Source organism: Dipodomys spectabilis, unplaced genomic scaffold (genome assembly GCF_019054845.1).
Source record: "Dipodomys spectabilis isolate Male_0828 unplaced genomic scaffold, ASM1905484v1 ptg000125l, whole genome shotgun sequence".
NCBI classification, from domain to species: Eukaryota; Metazoa; Chordata; class Mammalia; order Rodentia; family Heteromyidae; genus Dipodomys; species Dipodomys spectabilis.
The window spans coordinates 10,541,935-10,556,318 of NW_024870802.1; the positions used below are offsets into that span (position 1 = coordinate 10,541,935).

Consider the following 14,384-nt stretch of genomic DNA (forward strand, 5'->3'; position numbering starts at 1 on the left):
CTACAGGGAGAGGGCGCCTCTCTAGAACGCCCTTCACAAGGGAGAGGCAAATAGCAAGAGAAGGAACTGTGCTAACGCTGCACAGTGTTTCAGAATTCATTTACTGCTCACAGCATTCATAATCATCCCCTTAGAAATCAGGAGAGGAGCTCAGAAAGACTCAGTGACCAAAGAACCACCATCAGCCAATGCATTGCACAGCGCCACCTACTGGTACAAGCCCATCCTTCTGCCTGCTCCCAATTGAGTTATCCTATGCGAAATTCTCCATTTCCTTTCTCAGCTTGCTTCTCCAAACGATCTACACCTCTATTTTAGGCTTCCCTTCACCCAGCCTAAGTAGTAGGTTCTTTTACCAGCCCTAAATAATTTTTCACTTTAAAGGAACTTAAAATCAACCAACCTCCCTTCACCTCCCTTCCTTCCACTTTCTATTTATTAATTGAGCAACAAAGGGGCTGAATCCAGAGCCTCACACATGCTAGGCAGTCCCACCACAGAGCCGCACCTCTAGCCTTCTGCTCATACTTCTACACAAATTTGCAAACAAGAAGGTGCTGAGCCCTCCCTGCCCAAGGATCCATGTCGAGGCTGCGCGGGGTTGGCTAGAACCAGAAGGGAGTGGTGTGAAGGGAGGTCTGGAAGGGGGTGACAGCAGCTGGCACCTCGGGGCTCCTGGAACAGCTTGGGGGTAAGGCCTGCAGTTTTAGGGCTTCAGGATGGGGGGGATCTAGAGCAGGCTGGGGTAGAAGCCACAGGTTTCATGAGAAAGCATGGTGAGGAATCAGTGTGACAGGTAGAGAGAGAGGAGCGAGGGGTAGGAGGACTATGAAGTCACAGGGCGGCTGACGCTGAGCATCCTGTGACGGCGATGGAAAGGTCAGGATAGGAGCTGAGCCGGTGATGGGAATGGAGAGAGACGAATTCCAGCGCAGAGCAAGGCCTTCTGCAGGGCTCCGAGGGCTGAGGTGGAGGAACAAAGTCAGGGGAAGTTCAGAACTGAAGACAGACGCGGTGGGGGTGGGTAGCGAGTGGAAAGAAATGGGGAGAGAAAGGATAGTGTGTACCCCATGACCAAGAGGAGGAGATGAGCAGAAACAAAAATGGGGTGGGGGGAAAATCTGCAGAAGCGAAGCGGCTTCACCCCCAGAAACCGGGGGAGGGGAGTTTGGTGGCATCAGGAATGCTCAGGATGGCAGCGCTGGTGCTGAGGCCGGGACGGGGAGGTCACAGGGCCCACGGGAGACTTCCATCTCGCAGGGAAGACGGAAGTGGGACTGTAGCACTGTTGGCAGAGCAGGAAGCAGGCTGGCCCCTGTCTAACAGAGGAGGTACCCACCTCCTGCGGGTCAAGGGGTGGGGGACAGGCCAAGCAAAGGGGGCTCAGGATACCGGGCACAAAATCAGGGTGGGGGAGAGAGGTGTAAGTGGGGAACAAAAGTCCAGGCTGGTGGGCTGGGAATGTGGCTTAGTGGTAGAGTGCTTGCCTAGCATGCATGAAGCCCTGGGTTGGATTCCTCAGTACCACATAGCTCAAGTGGTAGAGCGCTAGCCTTGAGCACAGAAAGGCTCAGGGACAGAGCCCAAGCCCTGCGTTCAAGCCCAGGACTGGCAAAAAAAGAAAGAAAGAAAGAAAAAGTCTTGGCTGGCAGGAAAGAGCCAGTGTGAGCTGGGGATGGGCAGTATGCCCGAGGACACCCGTCTCCTCAGTCTCGTAGCCATCCATTCCTGGACTGACCCATGGGTTTGAGTAGTGAGCATGTACATACACACTTTCTGCAAATATAATGTCTGTAGTCAGTAATCACGAGTGGATAGAGCACTGTCTCCTCCTGAACTCTGTGCAGTGGGCAAATGCCTCAGGGCCTCACACTGAAAGGGAATGTGAGGTGTACGCAGGAGTGGGCACTTGTAGGTGCTCAGGGGCACGGGCACACCTGGAGGCTGCAGTAGCGGAGTCAGAATTTCTGGCTGTCAGCAAACACCAGCCTCACTCTGGAAATGGGCTGTCCTAGGTCCTTGTGGGGGTGGGGGTGGGGACGCAAAGGCACAGGGGTTGGGAGTCTGCTGATCAAAGCAGCACAGCTGTAGGAGGATTCAGAGCCTAAGACAAAAGCCATCTCAGCGAACATCTCCTGTGTCCTTCAGGCCGGACCCCAGGGGAACCAGCTGTCCTAGATGCTGACCAGCCCAGAGCCACAGGCTCTGGGGACATTTTTTCATTGTCTGTGGTTAACACTGTTTCAGATATCTCAATCCCTTTTTTGACAAAAAGCATTAATTTCAGCATAACAAACAGGTCTTCAAATGGAACCCATAGAGCCTCGTGATCAATGCTCGCTGGAACTTTCTTTTGCTATTTCACCTCAAGCTACTGAAGACTCGGGACTCACTGCACTGCTTTCATTCACTCTACTTACAAGATCTCTCTGGATGACAGTGTTCCTGCAATCCCAGCATTCGAAGATTGCACAGGTGCCAGAAGTCTGAAGCCCACCTGGCCCCACAAGCCTTCCATGAACGCTAAGCCCTTCTGACAGGCAGGCATAGAGACCCTCAGCAAACACATCTGAGTGTCAGGCTCCAAAGCGAGACCATTTTCAAATAAGCCCACGCTGTGAGGGGGTGACCTGCCTGGATTAAAATCAATCACGTCTGCTCAGATAACTCTTTCCATAGAAGGAATGATTTTACTTATGGAATAGTCATAAATTTACCCAATCACGTCACTAAGAAAAAGTTATCACAGGACATGACAGACCCCCAGGGTACCCCAAGGACACACGGGCTTTCTGAGCCAGAATTCCAGCACAGAATCTGCCTTCCCTCTACATGAAGGGTTCAGTTCACTCTCTCACTCTCCTCCAGTCTCTGAGTACTCGCTATAGCCCACTACGTGCGCTACAGCCGAGTACCATTCTTGGTCCCCTCAAAGGGATTTATGCTGTCCTAGCTGGCATGGCCTACCTGTCCACAGGGTAAATAACACTGAGGTCACTGTGGGAAAGACCACTGCCCACAGAAGCTGCTGGCCCCTGTGCTCTGTGTGGCTTTTGTTTTTAGATCACCACCACAAAGCATTCAGTGGGGCTTGGCATCAGAAAAGAGGTAACTAAGCTGGATGCTTGTCATCCTGGCTACTTAGGAGATTTAGATCTGAAAAACTGTGGTTCAAGGCCAGCCCAGGCAGAAAAACTCATGCAACTTCATTTCTTTTTTTAAAAAAATCAAAAGCAGGACTGGAGGTGTGGCTCAGGTGGTAGAACGCCAGTTGTAAGAATGAGCAAGCAAGCAGCTCAGCAGCCGTGCCCACAAGAGAAGACGTGCCACCCAGAGATGTGGGCATGCCTCCCATAACTAGCTCTCTCCAGTCCTGGCCTTTCTCATAGAAGCTGCAGACGGAGGCTTCCGATTCTGCAGGTTAACTTCCTAAGTGTTTGCCTTAACAAAGAAAAAAAGCAGTGTTGATGCTTAAAAATTAGTTTAACCATGTTTTCAGCCATTTGACTGACGGTCTTCTGACCAAGTGCTGCTGCCCGTGTGGACTGACTACCTGGGCGCAACCCAGCATGCGGAGGCTCAGCGCACTCCTCCGGCCCCTGGGGCTAAGCCTGGGACTCCACCAACTGGGTGTGTTAACAACCACAGCACCTTGGTATTGCACTTCACAAGATCCCTGGGGAGTCCTGTGCACACTACGAGGAAGTCATGAGAAGCAGGGAGCTAGAGGGGAAGGAGCCTCACACAGCAGCTCAGTCACGCCCACTGGAAGCCAGCATTCAGAGCTCCGATCTGTCAGGCATCCGGGCCTGCGTCATCCAGGGCCGCCATGCTGGTGAGTGGCATGTCCAGATGGACCAACATGATCCTCTCCACATTTAGCATTCAACGCTGACCTGCAAAGGTGTCTTGATTTGTAGTTGTGAAGAAGAGTTCTAGCAAAAGTAAATTGTACCTAGCTTTATCTTTATATACACTTAAGTCGTATGATTTTTTAAAATAGGTTTATTGCTGGGTATCTAATTAATTTTTTTCTTGAAAGGGCATATATTATCTCAAGACAGCAGATTCGTTATTTAATGGGACATCCTGACCCCACCATTCAATCTCATCAATAGAGTGATGTGTACTTGTGACTCTAAAATAGGAGGAAAGCAAAATGACTGGGTATAGGGGCACGCCTGTCATCACAGGGAAGTGCAAACAGGAGAACTGAAGTCTACACTAGCCCAGGAAGAAAGTGAGACTTCATCTTAAAAATAGCTCATGTAGGGCTGGGAAGGTGGCTCAGTGGTAGAGCGCTTGCCTTGCATGCCTGAGGCCCTGGGTTCGATTCCTCAGCAGCACATAAGCAAAAAACAAAAAAGCCGGAAGTGGCACCGTGGCTCAAGGGGTAGAGCTCTAGCCTTGAGCTGAAGAGCTGAGGGACAGTGCCCAGGCCCAGAGTTCAGGCCCCACGACTGGACCAAAATAAATAAAGAAAAAAAGCTCATGTAAATAAATAAATAAATAAAGCTCAAGTGATAAGGGTATTGCCTATCAAGCACAAAGCTCTGAGTTCAAACCCCAGGACTTCAAAAACAAAACTACAATAATCCTACTTAAGAATTTATAGGGCTGGGAAGGTGGCTCAGTGGTGGAGAGCTTGCCTTGCATGCATGAGGCCCTGGGTTCGATTCCTCAGCACTACATATGCAGAAAAAGCCAGAAGTGGTACTATGGCTCAAGTGGTAGAGTGCTAGCCTTGAGCTGAAGAGCTGAGGGGCAGCGCCCAGGCCCAGAGTTCAGGCCCCACAACCGACAAAATAAAAAAGAAAAGAATTTATGGCAGTTATAATTACTGTGCATATATAATTTTTTGTAGTCTATATAGGGACTTGAACTCAGGGCCTTGTGCTCTTGCTGGGCTTTTTACTCAAGACTGGGGCTCTACCCTTTGAGTCATGTGGCTTTTCCTTGCTAAATAGGAGATAAGTCTCACAGACTTTTCTGTCCAGGCTGACTTCAAACCACAGTCCTCACATCTTAGCCTCCTGGTGACCCAGGCATAGCCATCAGCACTCATCTTATAGTGTGTGCGCAGGGATTATTTTTTAATTTTTTTTATGGCTTGTTTAAAAATATAGATTTGGCCGGGCACTAGTGGCTCACACCTGTAATCCTAGCTACTCAGGAAGCTGAGATTGGAGGATCCCGGTTCAAAGCCAGACCAGGCAGGAAAGTCCATGAGACTCTTATTTCCAATAAACCACCAGAAAACCAGAAGTGGCACTGTGGCTCAATTGGTAGAGTACTTGCCTTGAGCTGAAGACCTCAGGGATAGTGCCCAGTCCCAGAGTTCAAGCCCCATGACTGACAAAAGATTTGTTTTTAAAACCAAGAGTAGCTGCTTTATTTTTTTCTTCTTAAGTGGAAACTTAAAAATAGAATATGGCAGTAGAGGGGAATTGAGTGGGAAGGAGCAGGGGGATGGGGAAAGGTGGGCAGGGGTGAGGAAGGGAGGGCGGAGGGGACGGTGGATGTGATCACCACACAGAAATGCAAGCGTGGAAATGTCACAGAGTTCGTAGTTACAAAAAAATGGAACAAAACAGTGAATGTATTAACTTTATTGCCTTTTTTACTGACTTTTCCTTACTAGTTTACTAATGAAGACATTTTCCTCTTGTCTTTATGTTAAACTAGCCCTTCATTCTAAAATAAAGCGAATTCAGTTACAGTCACAACAACCAGCTGCTACTCTTGGTTGATTTTTTTTTTTTTTTTTTTGGTTGTGGGGCTTGAACTCAGGGCCTGGGCACTGTCCCTGAGCTTTTTCTCTCCAGGCTAGTGCTCTACCAATTTGAGCCACAGTGCCATTTCTGGTTTTCTTGTGGTTTATTGGAGATAAGAGTCTCACAGGGACTTTTCTGCCTAGGCTGGCTTTGAACCATGATCCTCAGATCTCAGCTTCCTGATTAGCTAGGATTACAAGCATGAGCCACCGGTGTCTGGTTGGATTTTTTTTTTTTTTTATTTAGAAATTCAGTATCAAGGTTGATGAGTGTGATTAGCCCATAATCTTATCAAGCCCCTAAAAGCCTTTAAAGAATATATTTGACAGTCATCATGTCCTATTATATGAGGAAAAAAGTATACTCTCTTTAAAGTTTGGATTTTCTCCCATCAAATCCTTTATTCCAGATGCTTTTGTGTACACAGCAAGGGAGGGAGGGACTTGGTCTCATTTTTTTTCTTCCTTTGTTTTAATTATATTAATTATGTCAAGAAAACACTGACCTTGTTAACTTTGGGGGGAGAAAGAGAGAGGAGAGAGTTGTGTGTGTGTGTGTTGGAGCTTGAACTCAGGACCAAGTTCTGTCTATGTGCTCAAGACTAGCACTCTACACTTGAGCTACAGTCCTACTTCTGGCTTTTCTGGAGCTTAATTGCAGATAAGAGTCTCATGGACTTTCCAGCCTGGGTTGGCTTCTAACCTTAATCCTTAGATCTCAGCCTCCTGAGCAGCGTGGATTATAGGCATGAAGCACTGACACCCAGTAATTTTGTTAATTTCTTGAAAGACCCAAATATTAATTTATTTATGGATTGTAAGACTTTTCTTTCCTTTTTCTTTTCCTTTTTTGACAATACTAAAATTTGAATTCAGGGCCACTACTTAGGCCACCCTACCAGTATCTCATTTTTCAGTTTATTTTTCTAATAATTTTTACTAATTTGTTTGGCTTTAGTTTATTGTTTATTTTTTCTGAAGATAATTTTAGTTCTCTATCTTTTTATTTGAGTACTTAGAGAAACAAACACTTGGGTGTTTATAGTAAATATATTATCTTGAAAGTATTTTATGGAAGTGGAGCTATAGCTTAAGTGGTAGAGCACTTGCCTTGAGCTGAAGAGCTGAGGGACAGTGCTCAGACCCAGCGTTCAAGCCCCATGACTAACAACAACAACAACAAAAAAAGTATTTTATAATACTATATATTTCAATATATTCTGTTTATTCTCGCCTTAACTCAGTTGCTATTTAGGGTTCTAATTGACTATCAGTTGTATTTTTATAATTATTTAAAGAGGTAGCACGCAACTGTGGTGAGGAATTCAAACTGTGTCAGCAAGAAAGACTTCCACCTGCTCCATCGCCAGCCTAAGCCTTGCCTGGGGTGGGAACGATGGTCAGGTTCTTGAGTAACTACCTGAGAAACTTCCCACACAGACAGGTGCAGCTTTTCTTTCACTCAAAAGAGAACATATTATATGCAAAGTTCTGTACGTTACATAAAAACCTGAGGAAGAGAGGTTATCACAATTTTAATCTGGCTTAGTGATTTTTTAATCATCTACTCTTTATTGCTGATTTAGTTTCCTTAATATCTATGCAGAGATTGATGACATTTCTCTTTTTCTATCACTAGAATATACACTGGGATAAAATATAAGTGCCTATTTTTTTTTTTTTTTTTTTTGCCAGTCATGGGGCCTGAGCTCTGGGCCTGGGTGCTGTCCCTCGCTCTTCAGCTCAAGGCTGGCACTCTACCATTTGAGCCACAGCACCACTTCCGGCTTTTTCTGCTCATGTGGTGCTGAGGAATCAAACCCAGGGCCTCATGCACGCAAGGCAAGCGCTCTACCACTGAGCCACCTTCCCAGCCCTAAGTGCCTAATCTTTATGAGTCATTTAATAATTTTTTAAAAGGGATTTCTTTGGCTTTAGTTATACAATTTAAAACCATTGTATAATTTTTTCTTGGTCTTTTCTTATGATGGTGGAAAAATAATTCTAACAAAATTATATTCCTTTCAATTTCTACACACACATATACACACACATACACATACACACAAGACATGTAGAACCAATTTTTGTCATGATTTATTGTGCTGTTTTCATTGGCCATGTTTATTTCACTTTAAAAGATACATTTTGAAGTTGGGCACTGGTGGCTGGGACCTGTGATCCTAGCTACCCAGGAGACTAAGATCAGAAGGACAGAGGTTCAAAATCAGCCTGAGCAGAGAAGTCAAAAAGACTTTATTCCAAATTAATGAGTAAAAAGCCTGAAGTAAAGATGTGGTAGATGTGATAAAATGCCAGCCTTGAGTGAAAAAGGTGAGCAAGAGCTTGAGGCCCCAGTACTGGCACAATTCACACACACACACACACACACACACACACACACACACACACACACACACACACACACACACACACACACACACTTCTCTACCCAAGATCAGCTAGGTAAGGAGTTTAGCTGCACTGAGGCTGGGCAGGGAGGGCAAGGACTGCTGACTCCACGTTCCTGAAGAGATGGAAGCAGGCTGTACAGGCTGCCTGAATTCCCAGGGTTGCAGTGCAAAACTGTAGGGTGGAATGTACTTGGCACATGATAAGAACTGCACCAGATTGATGGAGGTGTCATGGTATTTCACTCTGTTATTCTCTGGGTACCTTGGGTAATTGGCTAGTCTGCAAGAACATGACTTTTGCCAAACTCCAGCATTTCAATACCTCCACAGGCCTGTTTATCAGACACACACACTATTTATAAAACTCCCACACATCAGCTCAACAAACTATGGACCCTGATATAACTATCTAACATGAAAAGGTCTTCAGATAGAGTTACACAGTTACAAATGACATCAAAAAAGTATCTGTAGTTAAAAGACTGTCTTGAAATTGGAGAACATATAAGGTCCCTGTTCTCTAACATTTATTTTAAGACCCATGGCTTTCTTATTATAGATCAATAGAGCATTACTGAGTCACAATTAAATACCACTAATCATATAACTCAGGCAATTGAAGTCTTCTCTCTCTCTTCTTTTCTTTCTTTGTTTTCCTTCCTTCCTTCATTCTTTCCTTCCTTACTTTCCTTCCTTTCTCTTTCTCTCTTTCCTTCTTCCTTTCTTTCTCTTGGAGGGAACAGTACAAGGGTTTGAACTTAGGGCCTTGAGCTCGCTAGGCCATGCCTAGCCATCTGCGCCACGCCAACAGCCCAGTAATTCAACAATCTCAGTCCACACAATTCCTAAGAAAGTTTTTAATGCAATTCAGTTTCTCTAGGCTTACAGAAGAGTCACATTCAGCTCTCTTACAAACCCCTCATTTCAAACAATAAAATAAACTCCCTTTGGTATCTTCAGAGTTTTGAGCTTATGTATTTTCAAAGAAAACAAAGCTATCAAATAAGACTAGAGTTAATAGAAGAATCATAGTAAGGTTGTGATTAGTAAGGCTGGAGACAGAAGTCTCTAAGAAACCTATAAGCAAGTGGGATGATATGATCAGTTATACCTTCACTCATTTCCAGACACAAGAATACCACACACACACACACACACACACACACACACACACACACACACACACACACACACACACACACACACACACACACAGAGGTCCTACAAGAATGCAAACCTGTCAGTACCTGAACATTCACACCTGAGAAGAATAATGTTGTTTCTTTCCTTGGTACTGGGGTTTGAACTTGGGGCCTTGTGCTTGCTTGCTAGGCGGGCACTCTACTATTTGAGTCATACAACAGTCCTTTTTGCTTGCTTGCTTGCTTGTTTCCTTCCTTCCTTTCCTTTCTTTTGTTCTGTTTCTTTTCATTTCTTTTGTGCTGGTCTTGGTACTTGAACTCAGGGCCTGGGCACTGCCTCTGAGCTTTTTGTTCAAGGCTAGCACTTTACCACTTGGGACAGAGCCCCACTTCTGGGCTTTTCGGGTTTTTGGTAGTTTATTGGAGATTAGAGTCTCATGGACTTTCCTTCCTGGACTGGCTTTGAACTGCAATCCTCAGATCTCAGCCTCCTGAGGAACTAGGATCACAGGCGAGAGCCACTGGCACCTAGTGCTTTATTTTTTTGAATAACATCCTGGTATTTTTTGTTTGGGCTGGCCTGGACCTTAATCCTCCTCTTTATTCTTCATGTTTAACTGGGATGACAGCATGCACAATCTTGTCCAGACATTGGCTGAGATGGGGATTTGGCTAACATTTTGCCTGGGCTAACCTTGAACTGTAATTCTCCTGATCTCTATCTCCTAAATAGCTGGGATTACAGGTGTGAGCCACCACCCTCAGCTAGTTATTTTCAAATAAGAATAACTTTCTTAATTCAGTTAGATAACTAGGGTCTTGCTAGACTCATGTAAATTTTAGGGCCTACCAACTACTAATTATACTCTTGAAATGATACCTCCACTTAGGAGTAAACAAGAAATATGAGAAAGTTTAAGAGCTAGTATTCTGGTAGTAATATAAACTCAGATTTCCTGAAAAAGCAGTTCCTCAATAAAGAAGTACAAGAAGTATCTGAGAGCAGGATTACCTTCATTGTAATGCTCTGTTGATCTGACGATAGCACCTGTTAATTCATCAAAGCGAGCCGGGCGCTGGTGGCCTGCAATCCTAGCTGCTCAGGAAGCTGAGACCTGAGGACTGCAGTCCAAAGCCAGCCCAGGCAAGACAGACCACAAGATTCTTATTTCCAATTAACCACCAGAAAACTGAAAGTGGAGCTGTGACTCAAAGTAGAGCACTAGTCTTGAGCCAAAGGAACAGCACCCAGGATCCAAGTTCAAGCCCCATGACTGACCAAAATAAATGTATTTCAAGGTGATATAAGGTCTCAAGTGGAAAGCCCCAGAGAGGGTCCACAATGAATGACCTTCCGGTCCCGGGCATGGGATTACATCACTTTAGTGAGAAGAAATCATCTGCTATCTTCTCAAGGTCCTGTCATTACTTTATCAGTTCCTCTTCAAGGTCTAATTAGTAACCAGGAATAAACATGACAGTGAGTGCTATGTTAATACTAAGAACGGTGCTAATGTAAGAGTCCTAACAAGGGATGGGAACAAAAATGATACAGAAAGGAACCAGAAACCTATGACAAGAAATTTCAAACACCCACGACTGGACAAGAATAAGCACCTCCCCAAATTCTTCAAAAATGTGAACAACCACATTCATCATTCTCGCATGGGCTCAGCCCCTCAGCCATCACTGTGCACCTTTCAGTATTAGAAATCAAAATAATTAATGACATCATTTTATAATCGAGTCACCACTATGAAAACAGAGAGAGAAAATTCTCCCCTTATAAGGCAAGCTAAGGCCCATTCACCTAAACCAGGCCTTCTCTGAGCTGAAAAGACAACGGTTGAATAATTCCTCTGACCTGCAGAATGAGAACGAAGTAGTCTACAGGTTTGTTTCGCTGGTAGAGGTAGTACTCTGGGGCTTTCTTGTTCTTCTCATCATACTTCAGTTCCTGGATGACATTGGGGTGCTTTAGCAGCCTTAGAAGGATCTTCTCTGACATCTGGGATGGGCTAAATGCTTCTACTTCTATAGACATAAACACAACTTGACATTACACTTCAAACGGATGGAAAAAAATCATGCTAGTTATTAAGGTATTCGGGTCATATGAATAGAACCTGGGTGCACGAGACTTCCATGTGCTGATCCACTGGGGACAGATTACCTGGGAGAAATCAGAAAATGCTGAATGCTTGCATTTGTTCCTTTTTAAAAAATCATTTCAACCTGTCATTGGCATCAGTCTCATAAAAGTGTGCTCTACGTTTCCAACTGATGGAAATGGAAACCAACCAGCAACAGGGTCCTTGAGCGCCAGGACACCCTCCAACAAGCCACCACAGCCTGGCTGCCCAACAACAGGCAAGGGAGGAAGCCACGGTGGAAGCGCTGATGGTGGGTTAGTACCGGTGCAGACGCCTCTCGTTCTCCGCTAGCCTGACAAATTCCAGGGACCACTGAGGGAGAGATGTGGAATAAAAGCAAGGCCGTGCACACATCAACATGCACTCCAACTTGCCAACAAAAATGGAATGTTGGTCAGCATTTACAATGGTAGTAACTTTATTGAAAATAACAAAAAAATCAAGATTACGGACTGAGGGTGCTATTGGAGAAGTGGACTTTATGATTGCTCAGAGGCAGAGTAGGATAACATTCAGGTTTAATGTGTGGTTCTTCCTTGATGAGGAACAATCGTCTCAGAATTAGGAAAAGAATAATAAGCAAGTTACAGGTATCACTTTTTTTATTTTTTTTAAAAAAATGTGATGCTCTATAGGAAGCTATAAATTCTGCATTCACTTCTGTGACTTTTTCCAATAATGAAATAAGACAGTACATTGCAGAAATTTTGGAAAATACAGAAAATATAAAGAAAATAAAAAATGATCTATGAGCCAACCACTTGGATAACCATTCGGAACAATTTGGTGAGTATTTCTTTCCAGTGCTTTGCCCAGGCTTGTGTGTCTGTGTGCATGTGTGTGCATGACACACAAAATCGTCACTATAATCTTAACGCTTTTACATTCTGGCTTTCCCCCACTTTCCACTAAGTCATGGATACTTTGCTATGGCATAAATATTAACTGTGAGCATTTCCATGTCTCAGAAAATGTGTTCTGAAAGCGTAGGTAACATCCGGTCACGTGATCGCTGTTAGCCTTCTTTGCAAAATACTGTAAGTACACTGCATACAGTTGACAGGTAATGGCTGACCATCCTGGAAACAGACGTCTTCTACAAAAGCCTCTGGGTACATTCAGATTTTTTTCACACTTCCCCTGGCCATCAGAGCTCACCCTTCACCTACAAGGCCATGTGGGATGTGAGAGGGTTTAGTCAGTCTCTTAAATCCATTCAACCTTGACCTCTCGGGAGCAGTCAGTGCCGGCTGGCCTGGTGGCTTTAAATAATGTGAACATTTGCCTCCTGGAATGGACCCAAGTTAGTAATCTGATCTGAAGAGGCCACCATGAAATCCATGTCAAAGTCCTTAGAATCTCTCATTTCATCAAAGCCATAAGAGTTAAGGATTTAATTCTCAAAATCTACTTTTGTTTGTTTTTAATCTTCTTTGCAAATCATAGCGCCTGTGTGACCACTGATGTCCAAGTGTTCTTCCAAGGCAAGCTGAAGAGAGAATTACTCAACTGTCCAATCAAACGAGGTGGTGTCTGGTGTGCCTGTCAGCCTACTCCGCCAGCTGCCCTCCCAGGGAGGGCGTGGAGCTCCTTAGCTGGAAGGAGATGACCTGGCCTATGTGCACATGCAGTGTGGCACTAACATTCATCCTTACCTTCAGACCAATTTTAAGTTACTGCTCCACCTCTGGTAAGTGTCTCAGAGGGACCATGCCGACACTGAACACAGGAGAGGAGAGAATTTAAAGAGAACAAAACAAAAGAAAACAAAAACAAAACACAAAAGTGGCATTACTTATTACCCCATTTCCCAGTCTCCATCCCCAGCCCCCCCAGTCAGCAGCGGTGAGGAAAGGCTCAGGGCTGGCGGTGATCTCCAGCTGCGATAAGCACACTTGCCTGTTGCTAGGAAACGATGCATGGCCAGGAGAAGCTGCGGTGATATTTTAACCTTCATCTCACTGTCTGTCTGCTTAAAGGCAGAAAAATCCTGTTTTCTTTCACGATGAGCCACTTTCTTTTTCGTTCTATTATCAGCTGAGGAGGAATGGGAAAATCAGAAAACACAATCCATTAGATCAGGGCTCTCTGGGGAGAGAAGAGCTGAAATCCACTGGAAAGGGGGTGGGAGCTGTCTCAGATGCCACATGTAAATGGGAAGAGGGAAGTGGACAGAAGCCCCCACGGAACCTACAGCAGACTGGGTGGGACTAAAGCGCACACGTGCGTGGTCTCCTCACTCCATGTCACCACGCATTTAGGGAAGAATCAACACGGGGCTGCCCCGGCAGGCAGTTGTCTCTACCTTTAACAACCCCCACAGTCTCAGCTGTAAGGAAATAAACACACTAACAAGACCCCTCACAAAACAAACAAGAATGCATTCACAGAATACTATCTTCATCATGTTTGCTTCATTTCTGCTCCAGACCATGAGATCCTCAAGGTCAAGCAAACACAGAGCGAGCGATCGACTTACAGGGGTGAGCAAATTTCCTGGGGAAAGGGCCAGAGAGTAAATATTTTAGGCTCTGTGGGCTAGAGTTTCGATTGCAAGAACTCCACTTCCCTTTTAGAAAGAGCAGATAGTGTAAATGAATGAGCACGCTGAAACTTTACACATGGACATGAAAATTGGAATTCCACTTACTGTCTACATGTCACAAAGTAAATTATTCTTCTTTTGATTCCCCCCCCCCAATAATTTAAAAATAGAAAAGCCATTCTTAGCTTTCAGGGCATACAAAATCATTTGGTAGACACTTGTGGGTTGTTGCGTACCAACCCAAATCTAGATGGTATCTCAAGCAAAACCATTATTTCAAGTATTTGGGGGGATAAAGTAATGATCTGGAAAAAATACTGGTTTAAAGATAAGACCCCATTGCCTTCTTTTTCCTCA

General features: G+C 44.7%; 1 protein-coding gene across 4 annotated transcripts in view; it reads right to left on the reverse strand.

The window, feature by feature from the left end:
* Positions 1–14,384, reverse strand: part of Cnnm2 (cyclin and CBS domain divalent metal cation transport mediator 2) — a 122,174-nt gene that overhangs the window by 10,511 nt on the left and 97,279 nt on the right. For 3 of the 4 annotated variants that reach the window (XM_042689344.1, XM_042689345.1, XM_042689346.1), the window contains exons 3-4: positions 13,382–13,519; positions 11,194–11,363 (exon numbers count right to left, since the gene is read on the reverse strand). In XM_042689344.1, coding sequence (XP_042545278.1) covers positions 11,194–11,363; positions 13,382–13,519 — 308 coding nt within the window. Of the gene's footprint in view, positions 1–11,193; positions 11,364–12,097; positions 13,202–13,381; positions 13,520–14,384 lie in introns of those variants that run through there. The other variant, XM_042689347.1, reaches the window with a different exon arrangement.